At 47.4% G+C, this 13,801-nt stretch overlaps 1 protein-coding gene across 1 annotated transcript in view; it reads left to right on the top strand.

Moving 5' to 3' along the window:
- CAPN8 (calpain 8) overlaps positions 1–13,801 on the top strand; it is a 75,096-nt gene that overhangs the window by 30,045 nt on the left and 31,250 nt on the right. The window contains exons 3-7 of the mRNA XM_025398115.1: positions 6,565–6,683; positions 7,184–7,317; positions 8,171–8,339; positions 9,447–9,530; positions 12,056–12,141. Coding sequence (XP_025253900.1) covers positions 6,565–6,683; positions 7,184–7,317; positions 8,171–8,339; positions 9,447–9,530; positions 12,056–12,141 — 592 coding nt within the window. The remainder of the gene's footprint in view (positions 1–6,564; positions 6,684–7,183; positions 7,318–8,170; positions 8,340–9,446; positions 9,531–12,055; positions 12,142–13,801) is intronic.

The following is a 13,801-nucleotide window of genomic DNA, read 5'->3' on the forward strand; positions in this document are numbered from 1 at the left end:
GCAATCAGCACAGCATTCATTATTTTGCTCAACTACTCTCAGCTTGCTGTGGAGCCCCAATTTCCATGGACCATGAGTAGGAGGGAAACATAAACTAGCCGATTAAAGGTATTATGCCTCTCCCTGTTTCAAGTTCTTCTCTCTTTTGGATAAACATTGCTTTTAATTACTCTATTTGAGTGGTGCTATAGACTGAATGTTTGTGTCTGTCCCCCCTCCCGCCATTCATATGTTGCAATCCTAACATCCAATATCATTGTATTAGGAGGTAGGGCCTTTGGGAGGTGATTAAGTCATGAGGACAAAGCCCTCATCAATGGGATTAGTACCTTTATAAAAGAGGCCCTAGAGAGCTCCCTCACCCGTTCTGCCATTTGAGGACACAACTGGAAGACAGCCATTTATGAACAAGGAAGTGGGCTCTGGCCACATATCAACTCTGCTGGTGCCTTGGTCTTGGACTTTCCAGCCTCCAGAGTTGTATTGTTGTTTCTAAGGCATCAAGTGTATGGTATTTTGTTATAGCAGCACAAACGGATGAAGACAGGTGGTTTCTCACTTTGTAAAGTCTGGTTCCTCCCCCACCATCCCAGGATGGCACCTGGGTATAAGGAAGGTCAAACAATGTGCTTCCACCAATGGGAGAAGCCCGCTAGTCAACCTCAGCTCAATCTTATGTAATACCCGAGGGAGACTTAGGGGCACTTCCATTGTCTCTCATCTTCTTCTTAAGTGCTCCATGATGCCATCTTTACTCTGCTCCTGGATTCCTGAACGGGAAGCAGGACATACGTGTTCTCTGCTTTGACTTCTGCTTCCAACTATCTGAGGCTTTACTCTTGTTTCTACTTCAGCCATTGTTCAACCTCAAGGTAAGGTAGGGGCCACCATAGGGATTCCGATGTCTGACCTTTCTTCTTTCCTTCGTCTTTCTTTCTACCTGCAGTCCAGAAGCATCTCCATTTCTTCCCTTGGTGTTTGGGAAATTCCGTTAAGCTATAGCTTGAGTTCTTGCTACCTACAGTTTATAATAACATTAGACATCCAGACCTTTAAGCTTTGATTTTAATGTGTAAAGGGAATTTTTGAATTAAGGGATTTTTTTTAACAATGTTTGATTCAGGATTATTGTCTCCTGGTGGATTTTAATTTTTTTTTTTCTTTTTGAGGCAGCATCTTGCTCTGCCACCCAGACTGGAGTGCAGTGGTGTGATCTTGGCTCACTGCAACCTCTGCCTCCTGGGCTCAAGTGATTCTTTTGCCTCAGCCTCCCGAGTAGCTGGTACTACAGGTGACTGCCACCATGCCTGGCTAATTTTTGCATTTTTGGTAGAGACGGGGTTTCACCATATTGGCCAGGCTGGTATTGCACTCCTGACCTCAAGCGATCTGCCTACCTCGGCCTCTCAAATACATTTTTTTTTTTAAAGAGAGCATTTGTTATAGGTTTTTTTTTTTTTTTTTTTTTTTAACAAATTTTTTTTTTTTAACCCAGGCTGGAGTACAGTGGTGCGATTTCGGCTCACTGCAAACTCCGCCTCCCAGGTTCACGCCATTCTCCTGCCTCAGCCTCCTGAGTAGCTGGGACTACAGGCGCCCGCCACCACACAGCTGTTTTTTTGTATTTTTAGTAGAGACGGGGTTTCACCATGTTAGCCAGGATGGTCTCGATCTCCTGACCTCGTGACCCGCCCGTCTCGGCCTCCCAAAGTGCTGGGATTACAGGCGTGAGCCACCGCGCCTGGCCTTGTTATAGTTTTTTAGAGACCATTTATCTCCGTTTGGGGACCAGACACAGGCATTCCCATCCTGGTCTTCTAGTCTCCCTAGAATAAATTTAACCCAGTGCATGGGAAAATGTGTGTATTTGAAAGGCTATTCCCAACCTTATTTTGGAATTCCTTTCGCGGAATTCTTTTTTCAGAGCCAATTTATGGGGCATACCAAATCACTCTGTAGTCATGCTTCTAATATCAGTTAGAAAAACCTTCGGCTACAAGAAGCATAAAACCCACTGTTGTGGTTCAGACAAATAGGGGGCAAGTTTTTCTTTTGTAACAAGAAAACTAGAGGTAGATAGCCCGGGGCTAGTGTAACTTTAATAATGCCCTTGGAGAGCTAGACTCACACTGTGCTCTGCTCTGCACTCTCCTGTGCTGACTTTCATCTTGCACCTGCAGCCTTGGGATTGCAAGCTGGCTCTGCACCTCCAAGCACAATGTGGACTTTCCAGATGGAGACAAGGGGGAAGGGCAATGGGCAAAAAATACTGCCAGCCAAGCCTGCCCCACTTCATCAGGACATGGAAACCTTCCCTAAATTCCCACGGAGTGCATCTCTGCTTAAAGCGCATGAGTGAGGACTAACTCCTGAGCAGCGCTAGCTGGAAGGTAGCTGGGAGGAGGGACTTGTCTATCGAGGTATTTCCCAGTGTTTTTTGTCCGCCTTATTCACCACCTAACTAGTATCTCAAAGCCTCCTGACTGCTTTTGAAATTAAAAAAATTGAAAATTAGCCAGGTGTAGTAGCTCATGCTTGTAATTGCAGCACTTAGAGAGGCCAAGGTGGGAGGACTGCTTGAGGCCGGGAGTTCAGGATCAGCGTGGGCAACAGAGTGAGACCCCATCCCTGTATTTTTAAAAAAATAGCTGGGCATGGTGGCACATTCCTGTAGTCCCAGCAATTTGGGAGGCTGAGGTGGGAGGACTGCGTGAGCCCAGGAGGTCAAGGCTGCAGTGAGCTGTGGTTGCTCATCTGGGCAACAGAGGGAGACCTTGTCTCAAAACAAAACAAAACAAAACAAAACAAAACAAAACAAAACAAACAAAACAAAACCTGTGCTCCAAGATCAAAGCTGTTTTTCTGCTGGCAGGTCCCCAAACAAGTTTCTGAAATGTGAACAACAGAGTAAATGTCCATCTTCCAGAGGACTCTGAAGGGAAGCACATTTGGACATATTCCTTTGAAAACGCATTCTCGTCATGACAATCCATTCACACTTCATGCAGTAACTGACAAGGATCCAAAAGCCTACACAGCCACGGCATCTCCTCGAGCCTCTGTGCTTGCTTGCAAGAGCCGGGTAGACCCTGTGAAATGTCAGGAGTGATGTAGATGAAGAGAAAATTAAACTCTCCTCCAGCTGGGCCACCTCGTTTGATGTCAGCAACGGAGGGACATTTTGTTGCTGTGACTTGAATTGTAATATCTAGGGAGTGCTCTGGGTGGGCTGTCGGAAGAAGCTTAGACAGAGAGCCAGAACCTTCACATCAGAAGGGAACCAGGACCACGCCCAGTAATGAGGGCTATATGGCCGCTCTGATTTCTTTGAGAAGCCACTTGCTTTAGAGGTGTTACAGAGCAGTCGCCCCCCTTCACTCCCCAGAAGACTGGGCTTCTGTGTTTGCCTTACCTTGTTTATCTCCCACTGCCTGATGCTGGTGGAAGTGAAATCTGTCAGGTTCGATGCAGATTCTTGTTGAATGTCACTTCCCTACAGACCTGGGGGGTTGAGGTGCAAATATATGTAAGATGCTGTTGGAGATTTGCAGAAGAACAAAATATGATTCATTGATTCATGTGGTCATCTGCTTATTTGTTTTTATTCATCAAACATCTGTTGAGCTGCTTCTATGTGTCATCCGCCTGCTGGGGATGCCGAGATGAATGAATCCACATTGCTGCTTTGCAAGAAGAGGTCAGAGAGTGAGAGAGAGAGGGATGGGGAGAGAGACAAACAGATGTACTCAAGTGGCCTTAGAACTTGCTGGAGAGGTGTGAAGAGGAAGGGCTTGGCGCCGGTGAGACAGGCCAGCGGCAGGGGTAAGGAAAGCTCTGCCAAGGAGTTGATGCATAAATGGGGTTTTGAGGCCACTCTGGGTGTGACTCGTGATCTGAGGCAGCTTGTGATAACTCTGCAAGAGAAGCATAAATAAGGTCTTTAGGACACATACAAAAAAGAAGTGACTTCTGGCTGGAGGGTAGGAGGTATCAGAGAAAGCTTCATGGAGAAGGGGTAAGATTCAGCAAGAAGTTTGCAAGCAGAGGGAACAAACAAGAAAAACCACATCAATGAAAAAGACCAGGGTATGTTTTGCACATACCCAAATTTGATTGGGAGATTAGATTCATAGCGGGGAGCGTAATAGGAAAAAGACTGGAGAAGTAGGTTGGAGTCATATTGTGAAGGGTGTTGGTGCCCTGTTAGGTTGTATTTCATTGGTGAGCAATGGAGGACAGTTGCAAAATTTCGAGCAGGGGAGTGACATGATCACGGGTGTTCATAGAAGAAAATTGGGCTGAGAGGAGCTGGGTGGGAGGAGGAAACTGTTATTTTGCTCAAACTTTGGAAGTTGCCTTTTAATAAGATACTGCCCTGCTTGAGGCTTCTTTGGTGAGAAGCAACATAACTCATGCCAGTCCAACCACATCAACTCTGTTTCCCTCGACTACCAGGTCTAGTCTCACCTAGGAGCCCTGTTGCCATTAGGAAGATAGTGTTTGTCTGTGAAGGAGAGCCTGGTGAGAGAGTGAGGCAGGAAGCAGGTTGCCTCCTGGATCAGAAAAGCTCTTCAAAAAGTAATATGGCCAGGCATGGTGGCTTGCACCTGTAATCCTAGCACTTTGGGAGGCTAAGATAGGAGGATCACTTGAGTCCAGGAGTTCAAGACCAGCCTGGGCAACATAGCAGGATCCCGTCTCTATGAAAAAATTTTTAAAAATTAACCAGGCGTGGCATGCACCTGTAGTTTCAGTGACTCAGGAGACTGAGGTGGGAGAATGACTTGAGACTAGGAGGTTGGGGCTGCAACGAGTCATGATGGTGCTACTGTACTCCAGCCTGGGCAACAGAGCAAGACCCTGTCTCTTAGAAGAAAAAGAAAGTAAATGAGTATGTGTGTGTGTGAGACAGAGAGAGAGAGAGAGCGAGAGAGCGTGAGAGTGCGAGAGAGAGAGAGAAAGAGATGAATTAATTAATTTGGGGTCAGATCATGAACCTCTTTGTTGGGAAAGATCCAGGCAGACAGAGGCCGGGGCTTTCTAGGATGACCTGGTGATGCAGCAATTCTGAGTGATGATGAAGGTGATGGCTCCTCAGATGTGGGTTCCTGGCTTACTGCTTACTCAGGCAACAGGTTTTCTGAGAAAACCATAATGCGTTCACACTTACAATATGTATGTAGCTCTGGCCACAGTGTTAAAAGAAAACTTAGAGTGAGACAAGGTCCACAGATGGTCTCTAAAAGGTTGAAGGGCCTTACATCTGAACACACATTGAAAAGATTCAGATCTTTTATATGGAAAAGATAAAGGCTGAAATGCACAGGCAGGATTTTGGAGCTGTTTGAATGGAATGAATAGGAGAAATAGGGACTTGTTCACCAAATCTTAGACTACTAGAGCTAGGGATCTACAGTGGAGGTGGAAAGATGCAGTACTAGGCCAGAAAGATGCAATAGCCTTTCACACGATGAAAAGCACACTTAAGGACACTGATATCTCAGAGGTTGATGTGAAATAAGCAAATAAGTAGAGGTGAGCAAAGTTACATCACTTCCAAGATGACAGATTCGCCATAGGATGCTAAGGTAGGCAGCGGTGCCTGGAGACCGTGCTGCTTCTTTTGAAGTTGACACTGCAAGGGACAATGATGCCTCCCAGGGAAGCACCACTCAGTGGCATCAGTGTGGTGGGTCCCAACTTGCACAGAAAGGGGTTTTCTTTTTCTTTTGCATTTCCTTGAATCTCCAATGTGACCAACACCAAACCCCAGGATTTGTAACCTCTCTTGACTTTTATTTCTTCTGCCTCAAATTATGATGATTTAATGCTAAGCAATATCTCAAGGGAGTTTTAAGCAACGAGGCATCAAGGCTCTCCTGGTGAACTCTGAAACAAGAAAGGGCAATACTGTAAACAGACCACGCAGAGCCAACTCTCCATTATCCAAGGTCAGGAGGGTCAAGGAACACACACACACACACACACACACACACACACACACACTCTTACATGTACACATCGTAGATTGGATTAACAGCTTCAATATTTCCCTCAACCAACTTAATCAGAGCTGCTAATAAGGGGCCAAACGGACTTCTCTTCCCTTCCCTTCCCTTCCCTTCCCTTCCCTTCCCTTCCCTTCCCTTCCCTTCCCTTCCCTCCCCTCCCCTCCCCTCCCATCCCCTCTCCTCTCCTCCCCTCCCGTCCCCTCCCCTCTCCTCCCCTCCCCTCCCCTCCCTTCCTCTTTTCTTTTCTTTTTTCTTTGTTTTCTTTTCTCTTCCACTCCACTGGCTGAGTGTGTAGGAGCGGGGAAATGATCAGCATGTGGGGGAGGGGCAGCCACAGGGAGGAGCAGAGGATGGACTCCCAGTAAACAAATCCCAGGGAGGCAGGGGAAGCTGATGGCTGCAGGTGCATTTCCAGCACCGGAGGAGGAGACTCTACCTGACTTAGAAGGGAATGGGGCAACGTGGACTCTGGGTTAAATGGGACAGGGTCAGAGAACACAGGGCCCCTGCAGGCTGGGCCTGACCAATCTGTGTCCCCCGTGACACTGTGCAGGTGACTGCTGGCTTCTGGCTGCCATTGCCTCCCTGACCCTGAATGAAGAGCTGCTTTACCGGGTGGTCCCCAGGGACCAGAACTTCCAGGAGAACTATGCGGGAATCTTTCACTTTCAGGTACTGTGCTCTGCTCAGGCCCTTTGTTGCTGCTTTCCGTACCCTTAGGTCCCACCGCAGACCCACTGCATCAGAAATTCTGGGTTTGCGGCACAGTGATCTATGTCTTAACAATCCCTCTAGGTGACTCTGATGCACATTTCAGTCTAAGTACCTGCTTCAATGCATCCATCCAGATATCCACACATCCACCCCGTTCCAGCTCCCCCAGGAAAGCACTGTGGACTGAGGGTCAGGAGGTGTGGGTCTGAATCACTTCCTGCTGCCACTGGGTGGCGCTGGGCAAGTTCTCTGGTGCACAAACGCAGACCCTAGGCTAGATGTTCCCGGGTTCATCTGGCATCTCCTATGTGCACAGATAAGGCAGACACAGGTCCTGCTCCTACGGAGCCAAGATTTGAACACTGATGGCACAGAGTCCCCACGTGAGGTCCCCTGGAGGGACTCCCTTTACACATCTGCTTATTCATGTGAGCTGCCGCTGTGTCGCCTCTCCCCAGTTCTGGCAGTACGGAGAGTGGGTGGAAGTGGTCATTGACGACAGGCTGCCCACCAAGAATGGACAGCTGCTCTTCCTACACTCGGAGCAAGGCAATGAATTCTGGAGTGCCCTGCTGGAGAAAGCCTATGCCAAGTAAGTGGGGGAAGCCAGGAGCTGGGAGACACCAGAGCCTCCCTGAAAGCTCTCACCTGTCGCTCCCACGTCTGCCTCCCCACCCCAAACTCAGGGCGTCATGGCCACGTCTTTCCCAGCATCCAGACCCGCATGAGCTGGAGAGAGAGCACTTTTCAGTAACTAAGAGAAACAGAAATCTGGGCGGGGAGTTTAGCATCTCAGCTCTACCTCGGGTGAATGTGTATGTGGTGGGGCGAGCCTCCCTGCTCCTCTGGGCCTGAGCTTTTCCTCTTTCAAATCCCAAGGTAGGTTCCTGGGGCAATGTAAATGTTTGAAAGAATGAAGAAGAATAATAAAACAAATGTACTAGATAGCAAACTCAACAAAGTGTCTGCTCTTTCCTCAGGAGTTCTTCTCACCGGCGTTTGATGTTCAAAACCTTCTTTGGGGTTCTTTTAATTACATTTGTTTACTGATATCCTTTTCTGCAACCCCAGTTCCTTTCTAGTCCTATTTCCCAGTAAGCCTCAGCAGATGCCTCTCAGCCTTGAGGGAAAGTTCTCCTTCTCCCCATCTGTGGCCCCAGCCCCAGAAACCCAAGCAGCTGGGGCCAGCTCTGGAGGGATTGCCTTTGGCTTTGTAAAGGAGAGGGTGGCTGGAGAGAGGTTGGCTGAGGTCAGTTCCTAGTGAAGTGCTGAGCTGGGCACACGAAACAGTGGCCTAAGCACCTTCCTGGCCCAAAGGCAAAATTGGCAAAGAGCCCTCCTTTATCTTCCAGGCCACAGTACGTCCTAGCACTGTCCCAGTCCCCAATCCCTGGGTCTCCTTGCTGGGGGTGCTAATGGGGCATGTGTTCTTTCTTTTCCAATAGGCTCAATGGTTGTTATGAGGCTCTCGCTGGAGGTTCCACAGTGGAGGGGTTTGAGGATTTCACAGGTGGCATCTCTGAGTTTTATGACCTGAAGAAACCACCAGCCAATCTATATCAGATCATCAGGAAGGCCCTCCGTGCGGGGTCTCTGCTGGGCTGCTCCATTGATGTGAGGCATATGGCTTCTGTACTGCCCCATCTTCCCACCACCGCCACCCCTTGTGTGGTAGGGAAGGGACGAGACAGCGGGAAAGAGGCATAGGAAGGCTTTGGGTCAGAGCAGAGTCTGGGGCTTAGTGGGCAAGTCTGGTGACACATAGGCCTGCACATGTAGGGGCTGGTGAAGACCTAATTGGTAGGTAGGAACTGGGGTTAGTTGCATTGCAGGAGTCCCAATTTCCCTGTCGCTGTTAGAGCCCCTTCAGTACTGCAGGAATGGCCCTAAGAACATAGTTTAGGATCCCTAGATCCTTGGCCACTTGTTTGCTATGTCCTTTTTGCTAAACAATCTTGAGGTTTTGGAAAACAAATGTGATACTTGATGATACCTGATGGATCTTGAGATCCCTGAAGAAAAGAGAAGTTCTGAAACCAGAGGCTGTGGCCGGACACCAGGCTGAGCTGTGTGGATTTCCAAGGTGGCTGTGGAAACCAGAGGCTGGAGGCCCCCAGCCCTGAGGTCCTATCACCACCTCAGGCTCCTGTGACCAGCTGCCTTCTGGCTGCTCTGTCTTCCTCTCTTGTCCTTACCTCGTGATTTTAGAAATGTGAAGGACAAAGTGAGAAGATCCTCCTTTTTTCCTCTCTCTGCAAACCCCAGCAGGAGACGTGTGTTTTTGGTGGAGGGGTGGCACAGGGCATGGGAGAGAGCGTGCTGAGGAAATAGGAAGGATAATGAGGAGTCCACTCAGGGAGAACCTTGGAGGACTGGGACCTGTCCAGAGCCATCAGCATGGAGAATTAGCCTTCTTCAGGCAGCCGGGGGTCACTCTTAGAGAATAAATGTCTTCCCAGTTTCTTGGTGGCATTTTGAAGGCTGGTAACTTGTCTTTCAGGCTTGGCAGGTACCTGCACTGGCCCAGAACTGCAGGCCTAATTAAAGAGGGAGTCTGGTTGGAGATGGCTCTATTTACCTGAGGTTCATTGCCACTCCTGCACCCCTAGTCCCACACTGAAGCCCCCAGTGGCTGTGTAGTGTGTCCTTGGAAAGCATTCTATGGCCAGCCACTGAGAGGTAAGGGTCAGCCACTCTGAATGAACTTTCTCCTCTACCTAGGTCTCCAGTGCAGCTGAAGCAGAAGCCATCACCAGCCGGAAGTTGGTTAAGAGTCACGCATACTCTGTCACTGGAGTTGAAGAGGTAAAATTTTGTGTGTGTAGGGGGAAGGTAACATGATAATATTTCCATGAATCCAAGCCATCCTGGCAGGAAGAAAGAGGTGATTACTACTAGAAGGTTCAGAATTGGCTTTTGAGCTTCACTGTCATGTTGGGGTACACTCCGCCTGTGCAGAACCCCGATACCACAGATGTGCATTAGCTCTTGCTCATTAGAACAGCTCTTCTGGCCAGGTGTGGTGGCTCATACCTGTAATCCCAGCACTTTGGGAGTCTGAAGTGGGAAGATTACTTGAGACCAGGAGTTCAAGGCCATTCCTGGGCAACATAGTAAGACCTCATCGCTACAAAAAAGTAATATTTTTTCCCTAAAACATAAAAAATAAATAAAGGCTTTTCTGACTCTTACTCACTTGAAGATGGACAACGTAATCTCTCTGAGCTTTTGCTCAACAGGTTTTAACTAAATGCAAGCCCTCTCCTTAGATGAGGCCAGGAAAGCTGTAGAGATTTTCAGTTAGATTCTACAGATGTTCGAAAAAATATGTTTGTGTGGGCAAAACAGTGGGAACTCACAGAATCCCCAAATGGGAAAAGGGGCAGTAGTCCCAGCTTTTAGGGTGGAGTAGAGTCATGGAAAGGCAAGCAAGTATTCCTTACTCTCCAACCCAAGGAAAAAACAAGGGCTATACTATTCATTATTTTTATTTTCTACATTGTGTCTTCTTTCAAAAAGGATTTAAGGTGGCTTACAATTATTTTATTTATTTATTTATTTATTTAGAGATAGGGTCTTGCTACTTTGCCCGGGTTGGACTGCAGTTGCATGATCTTGGCTCAGCCTTGACCTCCTGGGCTCAAGTGACCCTCCTGCTTCAGTCTCCCAAGTAGCTGGGACTACAGGCAAGTGCCATCACACCTGGCTAATTATTAATTTTTTAAAATTTTCATAGAGGCACCATCTCTTTATGTTGCCCAGGCTGGTCTTGAACTCCTGGGTTCAAGCGATCCTCCTGCCTTGGCCTCCCGAAGTGCTGAAATTACAGGTTTGAGCCACCATGCCCAGCTGATGGTTTACCATTAAAAGAATAGACACAATAAAACCATACAAGTACAGTAAAATACATCAATCCAGGCTGAAGGCAGTGCTATAATTGAGAAATTAATTTTGCTTTGGGCTTCCCAATGGCCAAGGCAGAAAGGGAAATGCAGTGAATGTCCCACTTCTTGTTATTTATTTAAGTGAAATAGGCCAGGCATGGTAGGGTGTGCCTGTAGTTCCAGCTACTCAGGAGGTTGAGGTGAGAGGATCGCTTGAGCCCGGGTAGTTGAGCCTGCAGTGATCGCACCACTTCACTCCTGCCTAGGTGGCGGAGAGAGGCCCTGTCTCAAAAATAAATAAATAAATAGTGTTAAATGAAATATATGTTCTTTACATGTGTTTGTGTTTCATAAATATGCATTTTTTTTTTTTTTTTTTTTAGATGGAGTCTCACTCTGTCACCAGGCTGGAGTGCAGTGACACAATCTTGGCTCACTGCAACCTCAGACTCCCTGGTTCAAGTGATTTTCCTGCCTCAGCCTCCTGAGTAGCTGGGATTACAGGCACGCACCACCACACCCAGCTAATTTTTTTTGTATTTTTAGTAGCAAAGGGGTTTCACCATGTTGGCTAGGATGGTCTCAGTCTCCCGACCTTGTGATATGCTGCCCTGGCCTCCCAAAGTGCTGGGATTACAGGCGTGAGCCACTGTGCCTGACCCAAATATGCTCTTTAATGAAGTTAATCTCATAAACGGGAATTGAACATATACATGTAAACATTGGGCTAGGCGAGTTGGGGGATACACAGGAAATGAAGACAATGAGGACCTAACAGCTTATGCAGTTGGTGTGTGCATATGTGAATGCAGGTGTGTGTGCAGGGCGCAAGGGGCTTATGCTTGAGTGTTCAATAAATAGGGGAAAGCAGTATATGTGGATTTAGGAGTGTGGGCTTTGGAGACAGACTGCCTGGGTTCCCAGCCTGCGCTCACCACTTACTAACTAGATAATCTTGGATAACATAACTTCTTTAAGTCTCAGATTTTTGAGCTATGAAATGAAGATAATTCTTTATCTTCTCAGGATTGTCGTGAGTGTTAAATGAGGCAATAATGCATCTTAAATGCTTAGCACAACACCTCATCTATAGTACCTGCTCAATAAATGTTAACTGCCATGCTTTGGTGTTTGTTGGGAGGGCGTTTATTATCATTAGGCCTCATGTATTAAGAGCTCAGTCAATCTTAGTCAACTATAAAATCTAAATCTGAGTTAAAGCAGACATAAGCTTGTTTTTGGGTTAGACTCACTCTTCATTTATTCAAACAAATTATGAAAAATAGAGTACTTGGCTCAAGCCTGAAAAGATGCGTTAAGGGAGAATAAAAGTGTGGTCCTTTAGGAACATTTGAACAATTTAGTGCAGATCCTCTCAGGTGCAGACATGCCTGCAAGGCAACAGGAACATAGTAATTCAGCTGCTTTTCTGTGTGGAATTTGCAGGTGGATTTCCAGGGCCATCCAGAGAGGCTGATCAGACTCAGGAATCCATGGGGTGAAGTGGAGTGGTCGGGAGCCTGGAGCGATGAGTAGGTTTTTTCCCTGCTTCTCCAATCCTCTCTCCCTCTGCGGAAGGGTGTCGTGTAAAACACACAATTATGAGATCGATGTCACAGTGAGTTCAGCAGCACGTCCTGTCTGCAGATCACACAGTGTGTTCAGCAAAGAGTATTAAATGGATCCAGGCTGAGGAAAGCAAAATAAAAACCACTGGGCTGTAGTCTTCGATTCTGGCTTTCTGCTTTGGCATTTGAAAGTTTGGCGGCTCTGTGGAATTTTGCTTCGCGCTGAAAGGTTTTTGTGTTTTTTTACCTGACACACCGTGCTGGTCCAAAGGTCAAATCGACCACTCACAGTCTGTTTCTTTCCACTCCACAAACACTGGACACTCTGACAAAGGCCAAACCCCTCAGCACCAAGAAGAAACAAGGATGCTGAGAAAATGAAATTTGACCCTCGGAGCCCTGGGCCCTGGCAGCAGTGATGAATGAGGCAGTGGCACTTGCTCCTGCCCTGTGCAGGTTTCATCACTGACTGGAGAGACTCCTCTTGGGCAGGCCTCTTTGCTGAGTCGGTCAGAGGTGGTGATGTCCCAGGACAGCTGTGCCCTGGAATCTATGTCCCCATGATGCAGGAGGGTGGAAAGCATAGGATGGTTTCTGTCCAGTAAGCACAGCTGGCCTGGGGGAGGCAGGTTAGTGTGGGGGAGGAATTAGAATTAGCCAGTCTTGGCTGGGTATAGTAGCTCACGCCTGTAATCCTAACACTTTGGGAGGCCTAGGCAGGTGGATCACTTGAGCTCAGGAGTTCGAGACCAGCCTGACCAACATGGTGAAACCCTGTCTCTACTAAAAGTACAAAAATTAGCTGGAAGTCACTTGAACCAAGGAGGCGGAGGTTGCAGTGAGCTAAGATTGTGCCACTGCACTCCAGCTTGGGCAACAGAGCGAGACTCCGTTTAAATAATGATAATAATAATAAAAATAATAATTAGCCAGTCTCATGGACAAAGAACCACTAGAAATGAAATTGGTCACAATAATGCCCCCTCCCAATATATCCTTAATCCTCAAGTGCTGTCGGTACTCTGTGATGCCACCAGGGCTCTCGAAGGGCATCGCCACATTTAATCACAGCATCATGACTGGTCATGACTGCGCAGAGGGGTAGTAACTCCCTTCAGGGTTGTGTCATGAAGAAACACGTGTCTTTAGGGCCACACATGAGCTTCCTGTAGGAAGGATTTTTCATTCCACTGCCTAAGTTTGAGCAAAACTCAAAACCTCCGTTCCACCAACTTCCCTAAAAGGATGACAGGGCTATGTGAAATTGAAACCCTGAATTTGGGTCATTCTTACCAAAAGTCATTTACCGAGCTGTCCAAAGGGCTTGTTTGACTTTCTCTCCTTTCCCTGAGCACCCGCTGCCTGGCAGGTGGGAGGTGGTGACTGTCAAGGCCTGGAGGCCCCACCAGCTGGAGATGCAACCTGGGATAGTTACATATATCAGCTATCGGAGAAGGAGGGTGCTGAATCTCTAAGGCGACATCCCTAAGCTCAGCTCAGGGATTAGTGAGATTTTATTTCAAAAAAAAAAAAAAGTTTAAAGAAAAAAACAAAAACCAATTGGAGCAGTAGGTCAGATCTAGAATTTTCCAACTCCTGCCCTAATCTTTGTTTATAACAAGCA

The sequence above is a fragment of the Theropithecus gelada genome, chromosome 1 (genome assembly GCF_003255815.1).
Source record: "Theropithecus gelada isolate Dixy chromosome 1, Tgel_1.0, whole genome shotgun sequence".
In the NCBI taxonomy this organism is placed as follows: Eukaryota; Metazoa; Chordata; class Mammalia; order Primates; family Cercopithecidae; genus Theropithecus; species Theropithecus gelada.